Genomic DNA, 26,488 nt, shown 5'->3' with positions numbered 1-26,488 from the left:
TTTTTCTTTTTTGAGGCTTTAATCGAAAATACATGTATCTAAAATTTAAAAAAAAATGGGCTGAACCATAATTTTGCTATCAAACTTCATACAATGGTTGTATATGTACAGTATATATATATATATATATATATATATATATATATATATATATACATACATACATGTATATATATCGAAACAAGGAAGGAAAAACTGACCAGAAACAATTGTAATAATAAATAGCGAAAACTTTGAGCAAAGAAAATGGGTTTCCACACGAGCAAAGAGAGTTAAGGGTTTGGGACGAACACCGATCTAGGGCTTTCAATAGCTCAGTCGGTAGAGTACCGGTCTAGTAATTCAGAGGTCTCGGGTTCGAATCCCGATGAAAACCCATTTTCTTTGCTCAAAGTTCTCGCTATTTATTATACATGTATATATATATATATATATATACACAATACGTATATGATATGTATGTATTTACTCATTCATTCATTCACTCGTTCATTATTCATTTATGCAATGTATATCCAGTACCAAAAAAAAAATGAAATAGACATGGCTGAAGCAGGCACAACATAGTATTTAGTCCTGTCTGTACTCTTTTAATATCACAAGCTGTGGTAGATAAGTGTGACATCATTTCGTGTCGTCAAGCATTAGAGAAAGGCAACACATCTCCATATCTTGCCTACATCATTCCTCACAGTGTTACAGACACCAACACTAACACCACAATACTGTATAGGTATCACTAGCGTAAGCTTTCCTCTTCAAAAAAAGAAAAAAACGCACACATTTCTGAATACTCGGTGGAGAAAATTTAGTCATAACCTGAGTAGAGGTAATGCTTAAAAAGCGAAAAGGGAAATTGAATTTACTTTTAAATGCAATAATGAACACACACACACACACACACAAAAGAAACTGCATCTGATCATGAGTATCATGATCAGCAAAATGAAATTCGATTTTTACCAGAAAATAATAGCTTTCTGTCCACTAAGCTGGCCTCTTCTTGATGTATGTATTTTTAATTTGAATACAAATGAATTAACATGAAGAGCCCAATTCAAAGGGCTGTTGCAGGTAAAGATAACATATCACAATAACAAAACATAAATTTCTTAAAATCTGCATTTGGAAAAAAAAAAATGCAAAGAAAAACTTCGCAACACTGTCAAAATCAGAGTCTGTAAATAAGGCATGCTATACTATGCTCTCTCCCCCCCCCCATTCTCCCTCTCTCTCTCTCCCTCTCTCACCCCCCCCCCCCTCTCTCCCCCCCCCTCTCTCTCTTTCCATAAACTTGAAAAAAAAAGGCAAGAGAACTCAAAAAGCAGCATTGTTTCTCAACCAAGAATAAAAGCAATCCCTCGATCTGCACTTCTGACGTTTTCTTTCAAATACTTTATTATAATCTACACATTCACAATTTCAGTACACACTTCACATGCATATTCCAGGCAAACAGCAATGAGATCCACATACGTACGTATGCAGTCACAGTAAACGTGTTATGGTCTTTCTTTTTTTCTAAGTAGTGTAAGGGCCAATGCATAGTGGGTCGTACTCGTGTATAGACTGGATTGACAGACACGTAAAAGTGTCATTCCCTAGCTTCTCCATGCTTGAAGATGCTAAATATCACTCAAGCACACTTGACCAGACTTTGGCTAATAGCTAATCCCAACCCTGGATCCATCATTTCGACACTAACTTCATCTCCAGTTACTTTATGGCTGATTCTGCATCATATTCCATTTCACAAAGACAGCATCTCAGGTTTTTTTAGGAACAATGATTTGCCCCAAGCAGAAATCATTGATGTTAACCCGTTCCATGCTGAATTCTGACACTCCAATAGACTTAATACACAGGCCACCAGGTTCCCGTATGGAAAGGGTTAATTCAGTTTATGAAATTTCCGAAGCACGAGCAGGCATTACTTATCTAGAGATATCTACTACAGTACAACCTTGTTACAGGTACACTTCCATTTATATGTTACAGTATACATGCTTTATATCACAGTGATACTGTTTCTTTTCACAAATTTGGCGAGTTGACGGGTAATTGTGATAGTCACGACTCGCAAAAAATATTGCCTCCCCGACAGAAATGTATTGAATGTAGGGTAAAAAAAAAAAAATCTGAATATTTCTTGTGAAAAGTGACAACACATTGTTCTTATTCCATGGATGAGGTTCTAGATCGTGAATTAAACCAGTCATATTATGCCTTTAAAGCGCACATTTGTGAAATGTGCAGCATAAACTGTAAATTTCTTGCTCAAAAAATTTTTTTTTTTTTTCCCAGACAGCAATTCTTCTGAAATATCAGTGCCTGTTTCCTTCATAAATTATGACCTCTGGAAAGAAAGAAGAATATAAACAAAAGATAAAAGTCTTTAAAAAATGAAAGCCAACATCACGCAAAGGAAGCTCAGTAAAGAGCATGATCTTCATCTGAAATCTCCAAAACATCGTCTCAATGCCCTTGTGTGGGTGTACAACTCCAATTATACATCGGCAGTTAACAAGTTAATGACCAGCAGAAGTGCAGCAGTCCACATCCACATTTACTGAGGAATGACGCCATTGCCGTCTGCCCAGGGAGGTTGACATGAGCGAGGGCACCCTACAGGGCTGCCAGGCCCGCTGCTCCTGCGATGGAGAGGCCGAGAACCAGGTAGCCAGTCTTGTAAAGAGTCTTGATGTCATAGCCATAGCCCATGTCCCAGAACTACAATGAAGCAGAAAATAAAAATAGAGGAAGGAAGTACCAGCACTATCAATCATTTCACTTGTGTGTCATGTACATCATCAGAATTATGCAAATAACTTGTGAAAAATGAAACGAAGAAATCCAGAAAAGCACTCGTACAGAGCGCAGACCTCTGTTAAGTAGCTCGTTAATACCCAAGCTGAAAATCACCAAATTTTCCAAGATAGAAGCTTTTTTGTATACGTCATCAGCTTCCAGCAACACGGCGCCTGGCCCGAGCAGAGCACACGCTTTAGAGCGCATATGCAAACCTCAAATACACCCAGCTTGAGCTCCCAAGTTCACTGACCTTAAAGACAGCCAATCCCTTTTGCATGCAAATTTTTGAAAAATTGGTGAGAACACTTAGGTATTGTAGAAAACACTATTTGGAAACCTCCTGTAAATTTTGAACTCAAGAGGGTCTTTATTTGTTTAGTTAAATTGACCGTTAAGATTTTAATAATTTTTGCGAACTTCGCAAAAATTACAAATCTAAATACTAGTCTAGTTTTACAGACCTGTGTGATGCACTTAGTTGTACATGTAGTTCATGTAAGTGGTGTGTTGTTATTTGCCATTGATAACAAAGTAAGAGAAGCTAGTGAATTCTTCTTTTCTGACAGCTTTAACATGCATATCTGTTGTTTGAAGTATAAGTATCATATTACAACCACAGGAGGATTAATGTATGCAGCTGTGCCTAGTACACAGAATATGTTACGGAGAGCGTTTGGTGCATTATTTGAATTTTAATGGTTAACAACCTTCAAATATCACAGAAATGTTATAGATTTACAATAGTCTTGTCATTCTGGTGGAATATATCATGTTCTGTGCTATTTGGGAAGGAATGCAAAAGGGAAGGGCCATCTAGATCTTTAACTGCCAAAAGATTATAAAAATCCTTCAAAAATCCATGAAAATTTCCAGATCACTACATAAATTTAATCCTCTGTTCCTTGTGTCATTCTTAACCTTTCCTGCAAGTTTCATCCAACTTGGTTCACAACTTATGGAGTTATTTTGCACACATACAAACAAACAAACAAACTAATAAACAAACAAACAACTGTCACTGAAAATATAACCTCCTGCCGTGGCGGAGGTAAAAATAAATGATATATCACTATAGCCAGACGATACAAATACCTAGCAGCTAGTGCTTCCAGCATGGGCGTAAATCCCGGGGGGGATGGGGGGGATATATCCCCCCCTGAAATTGAGGAGGGGGGGATGGCCTGTACAATCATCCCCCCCTGAATTTTGAAAAAAAAAATGGAGGAAGCAGAAATGTGATTGTATCAATTTTGGCATATCGCATGACGTTTGTACGCCGGCCTTTAGACAGGTAACAGAGCTGAACAGTATTCTATCTTGTAGGAAAATGTATACATAATTTTCTCAAGCGCTCGCTCGCTTCGCTCGCTCGCGAAGAAAGTAACATGGACATACACTGTAAGGTATGGCTCAGACGTTGACAACGTCAAATAGTATAGGCCTACATGTAAACATGCTATGACGCGAGTAACTGGGACCATCTGCAAAATATGTACGAAAACAAACAAACAAACAATAACAAAAACTATATCGCCATAATTGAACCCCTCCATTTCCTGAATCATTCCTGAGAAACGACAGTGACTGGTGACTCAGTCAGGATAGGCCTACATCTATGGGCATACCCAGGGAAGATCAGGGGCGTCGAATCTATCTCGGGGGGGGGGGGGGGGGGGGGGGGGCAAAGGGGCATTTGCCCCGCCCCTACGGAAGTGTTTAGGCAGACAAATCATTTATCCCCCAAGCAATTCCCGAGATGAGGACAAATCTCGAACTTTCTTAATGGAAAATTGGAAAATCGGAAAAATGGAAAATCGTTGTATTGCAATCATAAACATGCAAAAAGCTCCGCTATACAGGATCCCTTTCGATAGACTTTGTACACTTTTGAGATTGACGTATATTTCCCTAATTAATCAAAGAGTGTGCAGCAGATCTTTCACTTAACAAAAGCACCCTCATAATGCAGAGGCGCCGATGGGGGGGGGGGATGGTTCCCCCATAAAAGTGGGACAAACAAAAGCGAAAAGTATAGCTACAAACGACAGTTTTTGGAGTGTAAAATGTCAAAATTTTAAAGCTCGCTCGCTCCGCTCGCTCGCATTTAATCGCTATGCCATTCTCCTGATGTTGCTGCCAGTGACTGACGGCAGTTGCGCCCGGTGCGCCTCCCTTAATTTCCAAAGCGAGAAATATAGCTACAAACGGCAGTTTTGGGACTGTAAAATGTCAACATTTGAAGCTCGCTCGCATTTAATCATTATGCCATTCTCCTGATGTTGCAGCCAATAATTGCCAGCAGTTTTCGCCCGATGCGCCCCCTTAATTTCCAAAGCGAAAATATAGCTACAAACGGCAGTTTTATGGACTGTAAAATGTCAACATTTTCAAGCTCGCTCGCTTCGCTCGCTCGCATTTAATCATTATGCCATTCTCCTGATGTTGCTGCCAGTAACTGCCAGCAGTTTTCGCCCGGTGCGCCCCCCCTTAATTTCCAAAGCGAAAAAAATATAGCCACAAACGACAGTTTGGGGGACTGTAAAATATCAAAATTTTCAAGCTCACTCGCTTCGCTCGCTCGCGTTTAATCGTTATGCCATTCTCCTGATGTTGTTGCCAGTAATTGCCGGCAGTTGCGCCCGGTGTGCTCCCCCCCTTAATTTCCAAAGCGAAAAAATACAGCCACAAAAGGCACTTTGGGGACTATAAAATGTCAAAATTTTCAAACTCGCTCGCTTCGCTCGCTCGCATTCAATCGTTATGCCATTCACCTGATGTTGCATGCTGCCAATAATTGCCAACAGTTGTGCCCGGTGCGCCCCCCCTTTAATTCCAAATCGAAAAATATAGCTACAAACGACAGTTTTTGGACTGTAAAAAGTCAAAATTTTCAAGCTCACTCGCTTTGCTCGCTCGTATTTAATCGTTATGCCATTCCCCTGATGTTGCTGCCAGTAACTGCCAGCAGTTGCACCCGGTGCGCCCCCTTAATTTCCAAAGCAAAAAAATACAGCCAAAAATGGCAGTTCTTGGACTGTAAAATGTCAAAATTTTCAAGCTCACTCGCTTCACTAGCTGGCATTTAATTGTTATGCAGTTCTCCTGATGTTGCTGCCAGTAATTGCCAGCAGTTGCACCCGGTGCGGCCCCCCCCTTAAATTCCAAAGCAAAAAAATACAGCCACAAACGGCAGTTTTTGGACTGTAAAATGTCAAAATTTCCAAGCTCGCTCGCTCCGCTCGCTCGCATTTAATCGCTATGCCATTCTCCTGATGTTGCTGCCAGTGACTGACAGCAGTTGTGCCGGTGCGCCTCCCTTAATTTCCAAAGCGAAAAATACAGCTACAAACGGCAGTTTTGGGACTGTAAAATGTCAACAATGTTGTTGCCAGTAATTGCCAGCAGTTGCACCCGGTGCGGTCCCCCCCCCCCTTAATTTCCAAAGCAAAAAAATACAGCCACAAACGGCAGTTTTTGGACTGTAAAATGTCAAAATTTTCAAGCTCGCTCGCATTTAATCGCTATACCGTTCTCCTGATGTTGCTGCCAGTGATTGACAGCAGTTGCGCCCGGTGTGCCCCCCCCCCCCCTTAATTTCCAAAGCGAAGAATATAGCTACAAACGGCAGTTTTTGGACTGTAAAATGTCAAAATTTTCAATGTAAAAAGATTTCACCGTGGGAGGGGGAAACCCCCCTACCATACCCTCCCCCCTCGCTTGCTTCGCTCCCTCACGATCTCATAACCGCTCCCCCTATAAGATCAAATCCTGTCAACGCCGGTGATAGGCCCAACTATTTATTAGTAGGCCTTCGCAGTGATGTCGCACAGGCGGAGCAAGAGCTGAAATACCACGATTTAGTCATTCAATAATATATTGTGAATATTTCATTTTCTATTTTTTTTTAAAGAAAAAAAAACAAAATTTTCACCAAAAGTGTGCACCAGATCGCTGAATTTCAGGTCTGAAAATGCAAAATCTTCCTCGTGTGGGAGAGGGATACACCCCCCTCCCCCTACACACCCTCCCCCCCCCCCCCCCGTTCGGTCGCTCCGCTCCCTCGCATATTTCAAAAACAAAAAATGTCTTCATACTTTTAAGGTCTGATTTTCCGCCGCAAGTCATCTGACAAGCAAAAAAAAAAAGCAGCAACAAGAACAAAAGGTCTTCATATTTTTGCTGCCACTTTCCTCCCACTTTATATTTCATGCAAAAGAGTGGGACATCCGATCCCTGTAAAGTATGCGTGTGTGTGTGGGGGGGGGGGCACCAAGCTTCTCTCCCCCACCCCCCCCCCCCCCCCCCCCAAGGCTGCGCCGGTCCGGTTATGTAGATGGGCTTGTAATCGTGGTGATGGTGACCATCCCCCCCACTCCTCAGTACGGATTTACGCCGTTGTCCCTAGGTAAGACTTTTGTCCCATTTTCTCACACTAGACTAGTGTTTTAAAGTGAACATGGTCAGGAACGGTAGGCGACATGACGGTCCGACCATTGTGCAACGTTAAATGCGTGTCCGGGGATAGTGTCCACTTCAATGAATATTAATTTTGTGATACCAAACTTGTTATGTTTTGATGTTTGCTGCTCCCCATCATGGGTGTTTATTCAAAGACAGTCGAGTCCTAAATGGCACTTCAGCTTAATAAGACCGAAATGATGGAAAGGGTTTTTTTTTTCTTGTCAGTGACGATGAAAGATTCAAATGAAATTGAAGCAGCGATGATTTTCCTAATGCACTTCAACTGCCCATGTATTTTATTGACTTTAGAGAGTTATTATCTTCTGCTTACGTATAGTTTTAAGATTTTTCATAGCGCTGTTTTGATTTTATCCAGGTTTACTGTCGGATGTCATGGTGAGATCAAAGCAGGAAGTCATGTTTAAAATGTTACCATGACGCTTTTGACAGAAACAGGTGTTTGAATTAATTAGCAAGTGATGTATGTCCATTGTGTAGTAGGTCCATGGTGTAATCATACCGTTTCCTATAGCATAGGAGCTAAAACACTGCAGAGATGGCCCTCGAATAGGACATGAAATGGAAGTGTCTGTATAAGAGAGTTACGTCTCCTGCACATGAAAGATCCCGATTTGTTCATTCATTGCAAAGAGTATTATGGTGCCTAACCCAGTGGCAGTGAAGTGGTCCCCCTCAGATCCAACTGGACGACATGAAAGACCAGCTATACCGGGTGTCCCAAAAAAAGCGGAACGGTGGATTTTCAGTACCTTGCGGTCTAAAAGTTATATATCCTTTGACATCATTAGAAAGAGCATCTTCCGCTGAAGACTATGATACCAAAATCATTAAATTTGGTTCAGTACATTTTATTCTACGCCAATTTCTGAAAATGCAGTCATTGTCAAATTTCGCCGGATTTTTGCGACTTATGAGATAATAATTTGAGTGCGACACGCGATCCATACGGTGAATATTGTGTAAGCTCGGTGATCCATGTCAACAAAAGATACAGCTTTCACATTGGGCACAGGCCAGGAAAAAACAGTGTGTGTGTGTGTGTGTGTGTGTGTGTGTGTGTGTGTGTGTGTGTGTGTTTGTTTGTGCGCTCCCAATATGAAAGCGTTATCTTTTGTTGACATGGATCAACGAGCTTACACAATTCACCGTATGGAACGCGTGTCGCACCCAAATTATTATCTCATAAGTCGCAAAAAATTGAAAATGACTGCATTTATAGAAATTGGCGTAGAACAAAAAGTACTGAACCAAATTTAATGATTTTGGTATCATGGTCTTCTGCGGAAGATGTTCTTTCTAATGATGTCAAAAAATATATCACTTTTAGAACGGAAGGTACTGAAAATCCACCGTTCCGCTTTTTTTGGGACACCCGGTATAGCGCGGTTTAATATTGGAGCCATATTCTCAGATGAAAATAGAACAATTAAGCGAACAAGTTATTTATTGGGCAAAATAACATTACGTTTTTCGCTTTCATAACAGAAAAGGCATGTTAAATCTCGCCATTTTTCATGTAAACAATCAGTGGACAACTGCGGTGATGAATTCATACCAACTGTTCGAGAGCTGTTTGATAAATATTTGATAGCAACGCTTCACAATTTCAGAAGGTCCTGGCTAATTTTCATCCGATTGTGATGACATTTTTACTGCTGAGGTTATAAAATAAATTATTCTTCCTTTTCAGACTTATTTTTAACTGGTTTGTGGAATTCTCTAATGGCGGTCATTCTAAAAGAGCAAGGCACACAGGTAGACACTAGATAATGAAAAGCTCTGTTTTGTTTTGTTTTGTTTTGTTGTTGTTTTTTATTCCATCTGCTATGAGGGCTTCCTGCTGATAGCTACCCATAATGAGATAGATGGCATAAAGTGGAATAATAACAAATGATATGTATGCCAAAGTATATCAATTGTGAGCCTCCAGTAGAATCAATCTGGTGCCCTCTCTTGGGCATATTTACAACGCAAGTTCAGCTGGACTCGTGTAACACCTGTCCGTGGAATACCAAAATGTGATTACATAGCTATCATCGCCATGGAAACTTATTCTAAACAACCTCACCTGCCCGAATATCTGTGAACACTATCGTTGCTAACCATGCTCGCACCTGGTTCCAGCTACGCCATAACAAAAGACGCTGACATACCGGCAATCCCTTTGTTACGCTCTACTATCTGGAATATTGAATCTAAAGGCGTTTTCACATCAGCCCGATGTTTCGAAAATTTCGAAAATTTAATAGCGCGCTATTTTGCTGACTATTTTCTGCGAAAAATATCTCGAGCTTGGATTTTTATCGGGCTGATGTGAAAACGCCTTATGAAAGATGTCGCGCGTGGAGAAGCGACACAATTTCAAACACAAACACACACACACACACACACACACACACACACACACACACACACTCGTGTGAGTATACTGAATGGAACTTTTGTGAACTGTAATGAACTGGAATGGAATTTTTGTGTTTCCACAAAATAATAATTTAAGTCGCAGCCAAACATTCAAATTGGTGGGGATGACAATTTCATCATTTTGTATAAGTCTCCCATTGAACTTCACTTTTTTTTAAATGTGAAATCCAGAGACTCCAACCCCAAGCACCTTCTGATCTGGAGATTCTCCCGCCTGAAACCCCTAGCAAACGGGAGACTCCAAGTTGATGTGTGCGAAGCGCGAAGTTCCTAGGGTTCGATGTTCTCTGGTGCTATCTAAGGCTTATTTTTCAACATACGATAGCAATAAGTAAGAAATCCTTTCCACCGGGAGACACAGAGCCAGGGCGGGAGAAATCAAATCTCCAGCGGGAGAACGGGAGATTTTGCAAAAATGGGTTTTCGGCGGGAGATCTCCCGTCGAAAACGGGAGAGTTGGAGTCTCTGGAAATCGAATCAGAATCAGTCAAACAAAAAGGGTTGCAGCTACGCCAAGCTTGATGTCCTGGCAGCCAAATCACTTATTATGGGGGGGGGGGTGTTTTGTTTTGTTTGTTTTGTTTTGTTTTGTTTTGTTTTGTGGTTGCTCTAGACATACGCACTTTGAAGCCATTTCAGGACGTTTTTTTTTTTTCGTATGATTTAAACTATATAATGAAACGAATACAAAGATAATTGCGGAGCTTCGCATTTGGTGCACAGCCTTCCTATCACAGCCGTAGGAGCATTGTTAATTGGCCCAATACAAAGTACCATGAGAAGAGTTTTATTGCATTCTGGTTTTGTTGAATTGAACTATAATAAGTGCGATTGAAGCTCCTAAAAAATAAAAAAAACAAAGAAAATGAAAAGCAATGTATCGGGCATTTGCAGTCATACTCAAGAGCATTCCTTCTTATGTTTTAAGTAAGGTATCACTGGAGAGTTTTATTTTGCTCTTTTTGATGATGGAATTCAAAATGTCTTTAGATGGTGCTCTTACCCGCTTTGCGATTTATCTATTTGTATCGATTATCATCTTAAAGATTCCTTAAACAACTACAGGCAGTAAACTTAACTGAATTTCAGCCGGTTGCAGACATCACTAGGTCTGGATCACAAAGTAGACCTACGGTGAAGCCGTTCGCAGAAGCTGCTTTGTGTATAGTAATAGGCAAACCACATAAAGGCTGCAGTTTATACAGTTCCTTTATGGGCAAATCCATACCAGCATGACGAGTGAAAAGTTAGTCTGAAATGAAAGTTAATTCTTTTATGAGTAGCCGTAAAAGTGTGATTAAAAATCGGATAAAACCTCGTCAAGGTATGATGTGATGATGTTTCACTGATTTCTGCCAAACAATTATCGTACGTACAGTTGAAGATAATGACGAGCTATCAATTCCATCAATCATATTTACACAGACACACACCAAAAAAGAAAAGAAAAAGAAAATGGCTATTAAAAATGCAAAGAATAAGAGTATTCATGGCTGAATAGCTTATTGTGATGATCTGTCATATATTTTTTCTATCTGAACTTGAGACTATTAAAAGGGCATACTTGCATTTAAACAAATATATATATATATATATATATATATATATATATATATATTTATATATATATATGTGTGTGTGTGTGTGTGTGTGTGTGTGTGTGTGTGTGTGTGCGTGTGTGTGTACATTTAACTTGTTGTGTACAGACTATATGTGACCCTGCACCTCAAAACAAACAAAAAATCGCCAGACATGAATTTTTAGTTAAGACCATATTCTGAAAGAGCAGACTTTAAGCTTTAAAATGATATATAACTCAAATCAAATGGACTCTCCTAATCTATCTAAATATTGGAAAGAATGCACAAACTCAGGAAAAGTGTGAACTGAGAAAAGAGGCTGTGAAGTACAGTGTCTATTCAAGCGCTTAATCTTTACCAAACCGTGCTGGCTGTGCGATGAATGGGACAAAAAAACAGGAAGTAAACCGCCAGAGCAACAACAATGAAGGAATTATCAGATGAAACTGAAATTAAGCATACCTCATTAACACATTCTGTCCGTAATAAATGCCAACTTTCAAAGCAGTAGCACTATCCTTTCAAAAGTTATTAGATTTGAAAGTGAAGAGTGTGGACAAGGTTTTTCAGAAATGAAAAAGGGATTCTAAAGACACACCTAATCACACTATTCTACCAAAAATGTTCAAGATAAACTGCTAAGAAACACACTTTCCTGCCTGTTTTATGATACCAAATTTTAGCATAATGTAAAAGAAGACCCGCTCTTTCAGAAAATATGAAAAAGTCAAGTTCGGCTAGGTTGACCCATTTCACTTATTTTCAGTCCTTACGCAAAATCAGTGTGTGCGACTTTTTGTTCGTTTTGAGGTGCACGGTCACATATGGAAAGATGTGATTCTATGACATCAACCCACTCATTACATATTTATTTTGACTGTTCAAGAACTCTATGGTGAAAATTGGCACAACATGACAATTTTATGGCTTCCCTTATATTCTTTTTCCGATTTTAATCAAATTTCACGGTTGTGCTCGTGAAATTTACTCTTTCTTCTCAGAGTAACTTTAATTGGTTTGGATTTTTCTTTTAGCCAATATTTTGAACTGTAAAAACACACACATTCACAAAGCAGTAAAAGCAGATGAATCCCAGTTGGGTGCTATTGATAAGGTCATGCTGAGGACGAAAAGCAGTCACTTATGAGTAACTTGTGCTGATGCTCTGTGCATTTAGGTGCATATTGCTATCACGGGAAAAGTGACTAACTACTGGTATACCTGTATACAGCACGCCGCTTGTGTACTGCCCGACAACCGCGACAGGACAAGTGTATGACATGTCTATATTTATCTACAACCAGTATAGGTCAAGGCAAAGCGCACTGGCAACAGATGACAATTAGGCTGTTGTTTCAAAGGGCACGTGAGCAATTTCATTGCACCTTGTATGAAAGATTCTAGCCCAGATTTTAATGGGCACGAGGAATCTCTCGGAAGAAAGAGAGAGGTATACATGAGGAGAGCTGTTTTGCAACTCTCCATGGGACGTTGGACGCGAGAGTCAAATATTAAAGAAACTCAAGCAGAACGGGAAAAGTTGCAATAAGTTCTGACATAACAAAAGTGAGATAAGGATTTTTTTTCATAGTTTTCTTGATTTTACCGTATATTTTTTACTGCAATATTATTTGGGGAATCGTTCTATATAAGTTCAAACAAGATGATTACATTTCATCTGAAATTAAAGCGATAAGGAAATTGCCTAAAATCGCACTACCTCTCAGACACAGATCCTCTATTCAATCGTTGAAAAATAGTTTCAAGACAGATGATATCAACACTCTGCAAATAGCTATTTCTATGAATGAATATCATTACAAAATGCTCTCCTCAGTAGAGTATGCCTATTTGTAAATTAAATTCTTGTCATTTGATACCAATTTGCATTAATACCCAGCACGTGAGGATGCAACAATATTCCCTTAAATAATACCTCGATATGATTAGCACATAGAGCCCTGACATTATACATGTATCATGGAAATCAGTACCGATTGCCCTCAGATACACTTTCTGACCTTTTTTTTTAAGAAGTTTAAAAGAATATTTTTTGAGCCAATACTTCCTCAACGGAATAGATACAGGCGCCCTAGATTTATAATTACTGCTTGTGTATTGCGTACGACAGAAATCATTTTTTTTTTTAATTTGATGATGTGAAATCAATCATTTGTCAAAAAGATACAGCCAAAACAATTATTTCTCTGTGCGTGTCTGTGCGTGTGTGCGTGTATATGTGTGTTAATATTAGGTCTTATTTTTTTTGTTTTGTTTGTTTGTTCATTTCAATCTGAGAGATGGCTGGATAGCCCATATTCAGCTACGTTAAGCTGGTCTGCCATGGGGTCCAGTTGGATGTAAGGTGGGACCACTTCACCGGGTTAAACACCATGCTCTTTACGATGAATGAATGAAGCGGAATCTTTTACGTGCATGAGTTGTTATACTCTCTCATACACAGGACCTCCATTTCATGTCCTATCCGAGGGACAGAGTGTTTTGCCTCTTGTTCGAGGGGACGGTATGCTTACACTCAACATTGCTCAGTCCATTAGACTCGGGTTCGAACCCGGGCCCTTAGGATCGTGAGGCAGACGCGCTACCGACTGAGCCAACTCACCGCCCTTTTTTTTATTCTGTCAAAAAAATTTGACGACACAAATGAAGCCTCTTTTTCGAAATTTCTTCCTGAACCCACCTCTTCATTTCATTTTCTTACCCTACAAACTCTAATGAAATTATTGATATTACGAACGATCTGAATTCAAGTATAGGACAAACGGCTGTGATAGAATAAGTGTATCAGTCCTCAAACTCAAAGGTCTATACATCAAATTGCTGATCCACTTACACATAAAATGTCTCCATATATCCTACTTCTCTCAAAATTACAAAGGTAAACCAAATTTTTAAGAAAGATGATTTTACTTTGTATGAAGACAGATGATTCATGTCAAATTAGTAACTATACACGTATCTCTATCCTTCCTATTATATCCAAAATTCATGAAAGATTAATAGGCCCTCCAAATACAGTGTATAATAGGATTTATAAATTTATGCATAATCATAAAGTATTGAATTCAATATGGTTTTAGAAATTTTCCCGAAGACTATGTCAAATTGTCTTGTTGCATTATTACTATAAATTTTCACGACTCACGAGGGGACTGCATTCTATATAAGCTTGGTTTTTTAGCAGTCCCCTCCATTTCCGAAGTTTCTTTCTTATGATTCAGTCACATTTTGCCCATGTATTTCTTCAACTAGTATGTTTATTGATTCATGTAAACAAATGATGTGTATCTCAATTTCATTGGGAAATGTAAAAGTTACATTGTACTTAATTTGTTTATATGAAATTGTCATATTATGATTATTATGCTTTGGCCGGAAATGAAATAAAACTGAAATGAAATGAAATGAAATTCTCCCAAATTAGCTTCACGCAGTTATACGACAAGAAAACAAAGGCAATGGCAAATAAATAGTATGTCGTATAGGAATTTTCAGAGATTTATACAAAGAGCATTTGATACGTCACTTGACATTTCACTTAAAAATTGCAAGTTTTTGGCGTTCGCGGAATAGCGTTCTCGTGGGGAAGGGACTATTTGTGACCGTGCACCTCAAAACGAACATAAGTCGCACACACTGATTATGCGTGAGGACTGAAAATAAGTGAAATGGGTCAACCTAGCCGAACTTGACTTTTTCATATTTTCTGAAAGAGCGGGTCTTCTTTTACATTATGCTAAAATTAGGTATCAAAAAACGGGCGGGAAAGTGCGTTTTTTAGCAGTTTATCTCGAACATTTTTGGTAGAATAGTGTAATTAGGTGTTTCTTTAGAATCCCTTTTTCATTTCTGAAAAACCTTGTCCACACTCTTCACATTCAACTCTAATAATTTTGAAAGGATAGTGCTACTGCTTTGAAAGTTGGCATTGATTATGTACAGAATGTGTTAATGAGGCATGCTTAATTTCAGTTTAAATCTGATAATCCCTTCATTGTTGTTACTCCAGTGGTTTACTTCCTGTTTTTTGTCCCATTCATCGCACAGCCAACAGGGTTTGGTAAAGATTAAGCGCTTGAATAGACACTGTACTTCAGAGCCTCTTTTCTCAGTTCCCATTTTTCCTGAGTTTGTGCTTTCTTTCCAATATTTAGATAGGTTAGGAGAGTCCATTTGATTTGAGTTATACATCATTTTAAAGCTTAAAGTCTGCTCTTTCAGAATATGGTCTTAACTAAAAATTCATGTCTGGCGACTTTTTGTTTGTTTTGAGGTGCAGTGTCACATTTTATATGATTATTATGGCTGTGTAGACAGCAGTGTTCAAAACAGATACATCGTACAGTATATTCATTCTAAACATACAAATACTCACACATTTTTGTGTGTGTAGGTGTGTGTGCTTTTGTAATGTAATGATTGATACTGTACCTTAGTTAGCTCTGAGCTAATGTAGTAATTATGGATTTTGTTATATACATCTTTTAATCATGTATACATTGTAAATTTTAAATATTGACAATTTTTGTCATATTACTGAAAAGAATTTGGCTTTTGTGTAAAATCATGTTGAAAATAAAATCAAATAAAAATAAAACAATATTGAGTACTTCAAGTGGAATTAGAGGTGCTCAAATACAGCGCCCAACCCCCCCCCCCCCCCCACCATACACACAAGCACACATGCACACATGTTTTGAGCAAATTTCATGCATGCGAAAACTATAGGTGAAAATGACGAAGTGAAAATCATTTCTTTTGGATGACGTGGAGGAGCATAGTTTTTTTTTTGTTTTTTTTTTTGGTAGTTGTAACGATAGTGTTGAATCATAGAAAATGATTGTGAAATGAATTTCAAAGACAACAAAATCTTTATCGGATTCACAGAGCTAGCACTCTAATTAATGATAATGATAATGATAATGAATAACATTTATATATACGCTTAATACTGATGTTTCTAAGCGCATCAATCCGGGGAAAAAAGGACAAAAATATAACGTAAAAGTGAAATACAGCATTATGTACATATTATAATACAACGACAGCAACGACAACAACAGCAGAATTAAGGTTGTGTAAACAGATATGTTTTCAACAATGACTTAAACATATCAGCATTTTCAGCGTTACCAATATAAAAAGGGAGTTTATTCCAAAGAAGTGGGGAAATAACAGAAAAGGCCCTATCACCATAGATTATAACGTGTACAGGTGCGGGGACCACGTGATAATTGGAGAGTGGAGGAAGAACGGAGAGAACGGGTTGAAGTGGAGGAGCGGAAGGAAATTAAGTCTTTAAGATAAGATGGGGCAAGATTATTGCATTTCTTGTAAACAATAAGAAGGATTTTAAAAGTGATACGCTGATGAATGGGGAGCCAGTGGAGGGATTGGAGAAGTGGAGTAATGTGGTCAGATCTTTTTGTAAGGGTCACAAGCTAGCAGCTGTATTTTGAATTCTTTGAAGTGGTGCAGTACTTGAAGCAGGGATACCAACAAGTAGGGAATTACAGTAGTCACGATGAGAGGAAACAAATGCGTGCATGAGACGTTCAGCGGAAGACTGATCCAATAACTTACGGATTTTACCAATTTTACAAATACCCCAAGCAGTAGAACGACATGAATTCTTAATATGTTGTTGAAAGTTCAGATGCTTATCTACAATAACTCCGAGATCTCTGACGGACTGAGAGATGGGGATAGTAGGCCCTACTATCTTCAAGGGAAAATTCTGTGAGAGAGCTACCCCGCCTGAACTGAGAATAAACATATAAAAATTCCGATTTAACACAATTCAATTTCAAATAATTATCGTGAGACCATTGCTTAATATCATCAACACATCTACTAAGTTTGCAGAGGGCTTCAATTTGGGTTAATTGCCGATTATTGTTAAACGTTGCAGTTGCAGCAGGAGATAATAAAATGAAATTAAAAAAGAAGGGGCTGTAACTTTGCTGTCTTTCTTAAAAAACATAACTCATGAGTCATTGACTATGCAGTTTCATGAAATTATGACAGTTGAAGTAAACGTATAACAGTGTCTGGTCTTGTTTTGTCTACAGCAACAAGTCTTCTGTCGATCCAGAGATTATTCTTGGGAAGTCTTCTCGTCGCAGTCGTTGTGATTTCGTTAGTCACCCTACGCTTGCACACTGCTGGCTTATTGACTGAGCACATGTTCCACCGGGACAGTAAGATGGCGCTAGTCGAGGTACCATTATTGTTCGAACTAGCTCGCTTGACACAGTCATGAATATTGTATAGGTGCACATAACTTAGTAGGCACAGTTTATGAAAAGGGTTGAGAATAAAAGCAAAGAAAATACAAATTCAGGAAATGTATGCCAAATTTGGTTTTGTTTGCTTTTAGTACAAGGTGAAGTAGCCACTTCCGGGGGTCATCTACATCAGCTGACAGACGAAAAAAAAAAAGCCTTCAGCGCAATTTTCTGGTGCCACTTCCATGCTGGCCTTCTGTTAGATCAAGGAGGTTTAAGAGTTGGAGTTCAAACTGGCTGTAATTATTCAAACAGTTGTCAGATTTCTATTGATGTACAAAAGAATTTCACGGGTGCATTTGTGCCTTTGATGATCGATGTTCGAAGCAGCCGTCTTGCTGAGCAATCTGAAGATTCATTTTGAACGTTAACATAATATTGGCCATATTTTGCTTATTTATTTATTAAATGAAATGAAATTTCAGTTAATGATAAAGCATGTAAAACAAAAATCAATCCCGTGCAGAAATTTGTGCAAAAGTGTAAATCAGAGCTGTATCATGTGAACAATGTTTAAAACTGTACCATCCTGGAAAGCCGGCTTTATCACTTTTCCGCTTAATTCCGACAAATAATATTGACCTGGAATAATCTTCAAATATAATTCTTTATTGATCAGATTAGTGCCCGGGTGTGCCCAGTCGAGTAATTTTCATCTTCATTCAGCATTTTTTGCGCAATATTCGCACATCCTCGTGTCTGTACCACCTACCTTGTATAAGAAGGGATAGCGAAAAGTAATTACCATCACAAAGACATATCTTCCTTAGAAAATGGCTGGTGATTATGCAATAAGACACGAGTCAGTTGTCTTCCTATCTGCGTGGCAGATCCAGTTTGGCACATGCTTCAAATATTTCTGAGCGGCGGCATCGAACATCTAGTAAAGGAAATAAGACAGTTGTGACTCCATTTTCTTGAACCTCCTTGGTTAGATCAAAGAAGTACACCCATGCGTGTGGTTTAATACACCCCTTGTCCCATTCGATAACATGTATGGCATTTCCCTTTTCACGTATTATTTGGAAATATCTAGCAGACTATCTCTACTTTGATTACGTTTCAAAAGCTGAAGAGATAAAGTAAAACCACAACTTGTGAAAGAGGATGTAACGCTTCGACTCTTCACAATCTCGGATTTGCCAACGAGGTGTGGTACAGAGTGTACTGCAAGAGCAATTAAATTAGCTTATTCAAATTAATGAAATTCTTCCGTCGAGTTGTTTTTATTACAACTTACTGACAGATTTCCAAACATGAGCACTGAATTGATCAGTAGATTAAGGATTAGAAGCAGCGGTCGCCTGTCGGACGGTGATAATGCAGGAGTTGGTATATAGGTTCGAATCCTGGCCGAGTATGTATACCCATGATTTCTTCTGTGCGTATTTGTTCAGTGCGTATTTACGTCGATGTAGAGCGATTTGTGAATCAGAAATTAGCTTGTTTCCTCCCGGATGCTGTAGTTATGAAAGCTTGACACCCTCTTTCTTGTTGCCAATAATAGGTGATGTCTCCGTTTATGTGTCCGGGGAAAAATGAAATAGTGGATGACGTCAACTTGTCCTCTCAATGAACTAAAAAAAAAAAAAAAAAATTAGTTTCATAAGTCACTTTCAGAAAGACTCTATCTTTGATTGATTGCATGCTGTGGCTATTACAGTGAAAAAAAAAAGTATGAATAGGCCTATGAAAAAGTCTAAATTGCCAATAACGACATAGAAGGCGGGGCTAATAATAAAGGTCAAAGTAAATGGTACCATTTTGTTCAACGGTATTTATAAGCCCACCTATAGATATCCTTATTACAAGGCAATGAGTGTTTTTGTGTATGTGTGTGTGTGTGTGTGGCAGTGATCAATCAGTTCAGTAATAAAACTGAAATAAGACAAAGACGTCGAATACTTGCAGTGCATAATACAGCTCATGGAATAATTTACCTCAAATTCTATGTCACTTATTTCCATTCAAACATACAAACTACAATTTTAGAAGCACTGTGATATTGAAATTTGAGTCGTGGACGTTGGTTTCTAAATTCAAACACATAATTTTGCAATATAGAGGAAATATAAGAGTGCAACAAAATATAGGTCCAAATTCATAAGGCTACAAAGCTTTTGAGCTCTACACTACTATGAGTACTTTTTTGTCAACCTTTCGAAGCATACACACATCGATGTTATTGGTTATTCTTGATCTATACTTAATATATCGTATAAATCTTATGTACAATTCGATCCACACTACGTTATATATAATATTTTTTTTTTCAAATTGATCAAACAATATGATTGTGTAAGGCATGTTTTATATTTTACTTAACTCTTTGTTGGATTGAAATTAATAAAACTTTGAATTGAATTGGATTGAGTAAAATTCATGTCTCTGTCACTTTTTCAGAATAATAGCCACTGGATGAGCAAGTTTCTCCTATCACCTTGTTAAAATATGACGAAAATGAGATGAATACATAGAAATGAATGCTACTGACAAGATTAGTACATTTCTCTCTCTCTCTCTCTCTCTCTCTCTCTCTCTTCTTTCTTTAAAACACAACAACAACATAAAAAAGGGATCATGTTTGAGCGAACGATGATTTTCCTTCTCACATATAATACTATACAGATCCGGTGCTGGATAAATTGACTTCACTTTTTGCCTCACACGGGGCAGCTCTTTCATCTTTTATGTGTTCCTTTTTTCTGTTTTTTTTTTTTTTAAGGATTTGCTTTCAACAGCTCGTCCATATTTTTTTATTGATTTTTTTTCTTATGATTCAGATACGGGCCAATTCTGATACATCAGGTGTCCGTGACTCAAAAGCAGTTAATGCACACAGCTCGTCCAACAGCTTTCGCCATCCATTCTGTCCGGAGAGGACAATCAGAAAATTTTCCCCCTTCCACTATCCCGTCGTCTACCCAACAAACTGGAGGAGTGAGCTTGACACCACGAGCAGTGAATTCAGCACATTCGACGTTGTCAACAGGAAATCGAATTACCGAATTTGCGACGAACTAGAGTTGCGCATCCAAGCTCGAAATGGCCGCAATGAGATGAAGACGCACGGTGGGGATTACTTTCGTGCCAAGATCTATACTATCACATCAAACTTCAAGACAAGTTCTTCACAAGACGGCCAAATAATCGACAACGGTGATGGTTCGTATAGTGCATTTTTCACCTTCAAATGGTCCGGAATGGTAAGGATCTACGTAGGCTTGGTACATTCCAGCGAAGCCGTCTATGTTCTTGATCGTCTCCGAGCGAATCACCAGCCGCGACAGGTCTACCTAGGTACATTTAGTCGTCCCGGTGAAGAGGAAGAGGTGGTGTACTGCAATTCCTTACCAAGGCCTTCCATGGTGTGGACACAATTTGTATTCTTTACAATGGTATTGATAATCTTAACCAGGAACAACAAAAAACACCCCTATTATAACAAACTAGGACAAACTAGTATAACAAACTACGTATATTATGAAAAATGCCGTTGCACTAACCAAACTAACATAAATCACTATCGTAAACTCCAAAATGTATAATGGAAAGAAGTTCAACCAGTCATTTTCCAAATAAAAGTTTGAGATGGCGAAATATTCTATTCTACAAAGAATACATGTACATGTTAAGCGATCTGGTGGGCAAAAAGATATGATTCAAATATTCAAACGAATGGGAAAATTGAAGGTTAGACCATTTTCCCAATCAAAGTTTGAGATGGCGAAATATTCTATTCTACAAAGAAAATATGTACATGTTAAGCAATCTGGTGGACAAAGAGATATGATTCAAATATTCAAACGAATGGGAAAATTGAATGTTAGCCCATTTTCCAAATCAAAGTTTGAGATGGCGAAATATTCTATTCTACGAAGAATACATGTTAAGCAATCTGTGGGCAAAGAGATATGATTCAAATATTTAAACGAATGGGATAATTGAATGTTTGCCCATTTTCCAAACCAAAGTTTGAGAGGCGAACTATCATACTCTACAAAGAATACATATTAAGCATTTTGTGGGCAAAGAGATATGACTCAAATATTCAAACGAATAGTATTCAAACGAATGGGAAAATCAAATGTTAGCCCATTTTCCAAATCAAAGTTTGAGAAAGCGAAATATTCTATTCTACAAAGAATACATGCTAAAAAATCGTCGAGCAAAGAAATACGATTCAAATTTTCAAACGAATGGGAAAATTGCGATGTGAGCCCATTGATTACTCAAAGCCAACGGGTATCTACTGTGAAGATGGCACTGAAGATCTCGACTACAAACAAATGTGACGAAAATAAAATGGTGATTCCTGTGGGCAATAGTTTAACTGATATTCTCTCACTTACAGCTGTACTTTGCACGTTGAATTTTATGAAGTATAACTCAACCCTTATTAGATAGATGAAACATACATAATATAAAAGCCAAAACTAAGAGCTTCTGAGTAAAGCAGGTTCTCAAATTTCCTCACTCAACATCGATCATGCCTTGATTCAGTAAATGACAAAAAAAAAAAGAAAGAAAGACGAATTACATTCATCATTTGTATTTCCCAGGTTACTCGGATTTGCTATTCATTTTTTTTTCTTTGTCAACAGAAAGAAAGTGACCTGTGTAACTTTACCGACAAACGCACAGGCTCACCCTGGTACTGCGAGAAACCCGCCAGATTCGAATGCACCGACAGGGTCATGCACCGACTTGATGCGGTCAAGAGCAACGAGGAATCTGTCTCGTTAATGAGTGAGAAAGAGCAAGCTGCATTTGGCCAGTGGGTATAACCAAAGAGATTCCGGAGGTGGAGGTCCGGGTCTAGGGCAATTACCCCCTTGGGAATCACCCCGGATCCTTCCCCTGACCCTAACCCTGATCCTAATCCTGAACCTACTCCTAACCCTAACCCAAACACTAACCCTAAACCTAATCCTAACCCTAATCGATACTCTAACCTTATCACTAACCAGCATTTAGCCGGGGGGGGGGGGGGGCAGGGGGGGGGGGTAATTGCCATGATACGGGGGTTCCAGCTGGCTATGATTATCCGAACAGCAGTCAGTTTTCTATATGGATGCACAAAAGGATTTTACCGGTGCATTTGTGCCTCTTGTGATCGTAGTTCGATGCCGTCATCTTTCTGAGCAATCTGAAGATTCATTTTCAATAACATCGGGCATATCTGGCTTGTTCATAATCATATTAAATGAAGTCCATCTTGACCCAATGATAAATCATATAGACCAAAAGTCAATCACGTCCAAAATAATATGCAAAATTGTGAATCTGAGCTGTATGCTGTGAAAGTGTTTGAAATAAAACATCTCTTTCACTTTCCCAAGTATTTCCGACAAATGAAATTGATATGTTATAATCTTCAAGTATAGTCTTTTTTTTATATAATTGATATGTCAGATTAGTGTCCAGACATGTCACAATCGAGCAATTTGGATTTTTATTTCAGCAATATGTGCGCAATTTCTACACTGAAAAAACATATGGGTGCCCATGAATTACCAAGCTGGTGTTAAATTTCCAGTGTTCATCCGGGTGTCACTACTATAGGTGATTAGTTACTGTTCTTGTTGCTTTTGAACTTCAACAAGAGAACTAGTACTTGATCAAAGACTGTGAACACATTTACACAAAGTAACTGGTAACAACATTGGGTGTGGTCTCCTAGTGACGCTGGGCGGGTGTCATACCATTGGCATTAACACCAGCGACATCAAATCAACATCATGTAGTGTCATTGCTGAATTAACACCAGCGAAGTGTCAAAAAAAAAACAAGCTGCAGTGTGTCAAATTGACACCACAAAGTGGCAGGTGATCACATTTCAACACCATCACCACATACTTTCTAAACCTGTCGATGTCGCCCTTACACTTGATTGGTGTTAGATTTGACACCTGAGGTTAAATCTAATTTTCTGATGTCATTACAATCGCCTTACAGATGGTTTCTCTCAAATTAAAGGGGCGCTTGCTCCCCCTTTCATTTTTGTTCTTTTTATTTCTTTTGTTTTAACCAACAACAACAAATGAAAGGAGGCGCCCCCTCCAGGATCCGCCACTGTTTACTGACCTGAAAGGAGTGATTTTGTGGGTGTTGCAGGAAGTTATGATGATTGAGAACTGGGTGTGGACATTGATAGTGTAAAATGATTACTCTCAATTTTTTTTCTTGAGTATTTTCATTTAAGGACTCCACTTGATGAATATGATAATATGATAATTTCAGAAATTTCCAATTATAGCAGGATTATTTCATCAAATCTTCAAATTGTAAAAGTATTCTTGTTGTATAGTCTTTTGACCTATATGATATAGTTTAATACATATTGATTGATTGATTTCTCTTATTTATCTTTAAAGATGGTACCGATTTTCTTTCTTTTATCAGCTGGGTATATCCGGTGACTGGCTCCACAGCACAGGTGCATGTTGCGCAGAGAAACTCTTCAGATGATCTTCGAAATTTAGCTAATTCATTCCCTATCTGTTCGCCGGGAATATCCAAAATTCAGCCCCAGATCGCAGGATATTACTCAAATGGTACGTGGATTCCGTCAAACTGCAAAGTTCATCGCTTTTCAACTGCAGAACACATACGATCCTGTCTACAGAACAAACATGTGTACTTTTTCGGTGACTCCACGATCCGTCAGTTGAGTATGTTCTATATTGATAAGCTGAAACTCACTAAAACTATTTACAGCATCGATCAAGCAGATTATACAGGTCCGCTTACAGGGAGCGACAGCATTTGGAATATATCAACTTTCTACGCCTTCCACGGTTTCCCAATTTCAAAAAATGCATGGACGCACATATCAGATATTGAGTATGTGGCTAATCGGATAGATCAAATCAACAACAACGAATCCACTGTGGTAGTGGTAGTGTCGCTATGGGCTCATTTTACTTCTTGTAAGCCTACATTGCTGGAACAAAGATTGCATGGAATATTAGCAGCCATGCGCAGACTACACGAACGAAATCCGCGTGCTGTTTTGGTGTTAAAAGGCGCCAACACGCGAGAGGGTTACCATTTCGTTATGTACGCGTGTTGCAGCGACTGGTACGCTCGGGATTTGGAATATAGAATTCGATTCGCATTGGAGCATTTTCCGCTTAAAATTGGCTACCTTAATGCTTGGCAGATGACTGAAGCTCAGCTGGAGTATGACAATGTGCATCCAACCGGTACCCATGTCGAAAATCTCAGCGACCAGCTGCTAACCATGTTAGGCTGTTCAATGTGACGTGTGCAAAAGACATTGTTCTTGCCATTGAATGATTTTGTGACCAGTCAGTACTACAGTTTGATTGAAACACTATAAAATACACTTTATCTTGCATCGTTGATGTTTACAAGCGCACAGCATCCCATCACTAATTTATCATTTGGCTGAAAGTAAAGTATAGAGTAAAAAGCAAACTAACAAACTTACAAATGATCACATCAGCTGATTATGATAGGCACATTCGTGTTCACAGTCTAATATTAGGATCATTTGGGTTAAAGTAGCTTAGGGTTAGAAATTAAACATGTGCAAAGTCGGCGATTATAGAGAGGATTTCTGAACTCTTTGCGAAACAAAAATGAAAATGAAGTGATTTCATTTGTTAGGTCTTCATTCAGTATTTTTGATAAATACTTTAAGAGGTGTGCCTCTTTTCTTTTGTTCTGTGGTCTCGACTTTCAATAAAACGTCTCAAGAGTGCAACTGACGGCTTGCCATGAACGAATGGAAATCTTCGTATCTTAAGACTTGTTGTGTGTGACTCTTCTGGTTTATGGACAAAATGCCTTTTTCAAATATAAGATTTCACATCTGTTAACAAACATTTTATTGTCATCTTCTTTAGTGAAGGAGCAAGATTACTGAATTTGCTTATTGTCCCCTCGCCATCAGGATTTGGAAGTGGTCACGGTATCACAACCCGCGGTAATTAAATAACAACTGAAGATTTTAATTTGAAACAAAGAAGTCTTGTATTGCTTACTTGTTTATTTATCCAAACCAAAGTTGATATCATTATAATATTGTATTCATGTTTCGTTGAAACTTATGTGATTCAAAGCTCCTTGAATTATTATGTACTCATGTAAGCGTTATGTATAGTGATTTGTATTACTTTATATGGAAATAAAATCATTTGAATTGAATTGAATTGAATTGAACGTGATTCACTTGAACTACAGTCAAAACACTCGGCAAACTCTGCCACGTTTGCTATTCCCTTTTTCCCTTTGTGTGAGCATGTTTGTGTGTGCGCATGTGTCGGTATTTTTGTGTATGTGTGTATTTGCATACATGTATGTCTTTTTATTGTCTGTTTTCAAGGTATGAAATGAAGAAACCAAAGGTAAGATGAAACGAACACTGTTTAAAAAAAACAAATCCTGAAGCCGTACTACAAAAAAAAACACCAAAAAAACAACAACAATGAATTACCCACGGTGTTAACATCGACATGTCAACAGATAACGCCCTGAAACCAATCAGGGCGGAACCACTCAGTCACAGGCTTTCTAACCAAGGAGGTACTAGGCAAGCTCGCCTAGTACCTCCTTAGTCTAACAGAGAAAAGAATAGAACTATGAACAGAATAGCCCTTGTCAATTTCGATCCGAGCAAGCAGTAATTGCTATAATTTCGGAGAGTAGACTGCTGTTAATGAAAATAATAACATCCCCTCTTTGCAGGATTTTGTCTCTGCAGGACCTGCGTGCACTGTTTAACAAGGGAAGGAGCTTCTCTACCGAATAAGACATGGAGAAAAAGAGTCATTGACGTGTGGAATGGATAATCAAATAACTGGTAGCCAAATAGAATGATAGATAAAGGTATTGCATCAATGAATAAACCACTGA

The 26,488-nt window shown here is 38.5% G+C and overlaps 1 protein-coding gene across 3 annotated transcripts; it reads left to right on the top strand.

The window, feature by feature from the left end:
- The first annotated feature begins 17,393 nt into the window (after positions 1–17,393).
- Positions 17,394–25,598, top strand: LOC139726622 (NXPE family member 3-like). Of its 3 annotated transcripts, none has more exons than XM_071637611.1 (4): positions 17,394–17,538; positions 20,389–20,973; positions 22,210–22,382; positions 24,011–25,598. In XM_071637611.1, the coding sequence occupies exons 1-4, from the start codon at positions 17,503–17,505 to the stop codon at positions 24,870–24,872; spliced, it is 1,656 nt and encodes a 551-aa protein (XP_071493712.1). In that variant the 5' UTR covers positions 17,394–17,502; the 3' UTR covers positions 24,873–25,598. The 3 variants fall into 3 exon arrangements, with proteins under 3 accessions (XP_071493712.1, XP_071493713.1, XP_071493714.1); XM_071637612.1 differs by having other exon boundaries at positions 22,210–22,386; positions 24,011–24,164; XM_071637613.1 differs by having other exon boundaries at positions 22,210–22,354; positions 24,011–24,145.
- The last annotated feature ends 890 nt before the right edge of the window (positions 25,599–26,488 follow it).

This window comes from Diadema antillarum, unplaced genomic scaffold (genome assembly GCF_040938485.1).
Source record: "Diadema antillarum isolate AM-2024a unplaced genomic scaffold, OU_Dant_1.0 seq00000094_RagTag, whole genome shotgun sequence".
Lineage (NCBI taxonomy): Eukaryota > Metazoa > Echinodermata > Echinoidea > Diadematoida > Diadematidae > Diadema > Diadema antillarum.
Note: the sequence above shows the minus strand (reverse complement) of the source record. Positions and strands in the feature narration are given on the sequence as shown.

What these genes read in the sequence shown, in the direction of transcription:
- LOC139726622 (XM_071637611.1), top strand. Translation starts at nt 17,503, where the DNA reads ATGTTCCACCGGGACAGTAAGATGGCGCTAGTCGAG. An exon ending in CCTTACCAAGGCCTTCCATG is followed by an intron (nt 20,974 to 22,209) that starts GTGTGGACACAA and finishes CTTTGTCAACAG; the next exon opens with AAAGAAAGTGACCTGTGTAA. An exon ending in GAGCAAGCTGCATTTGGCCA is followed by an intron (nt 22,383 to 24,010) that starts GTGGGTATAACC and finishes TTCTTTTATCAG; the next exon opens with CTGGGTATATCCGGTGACTG.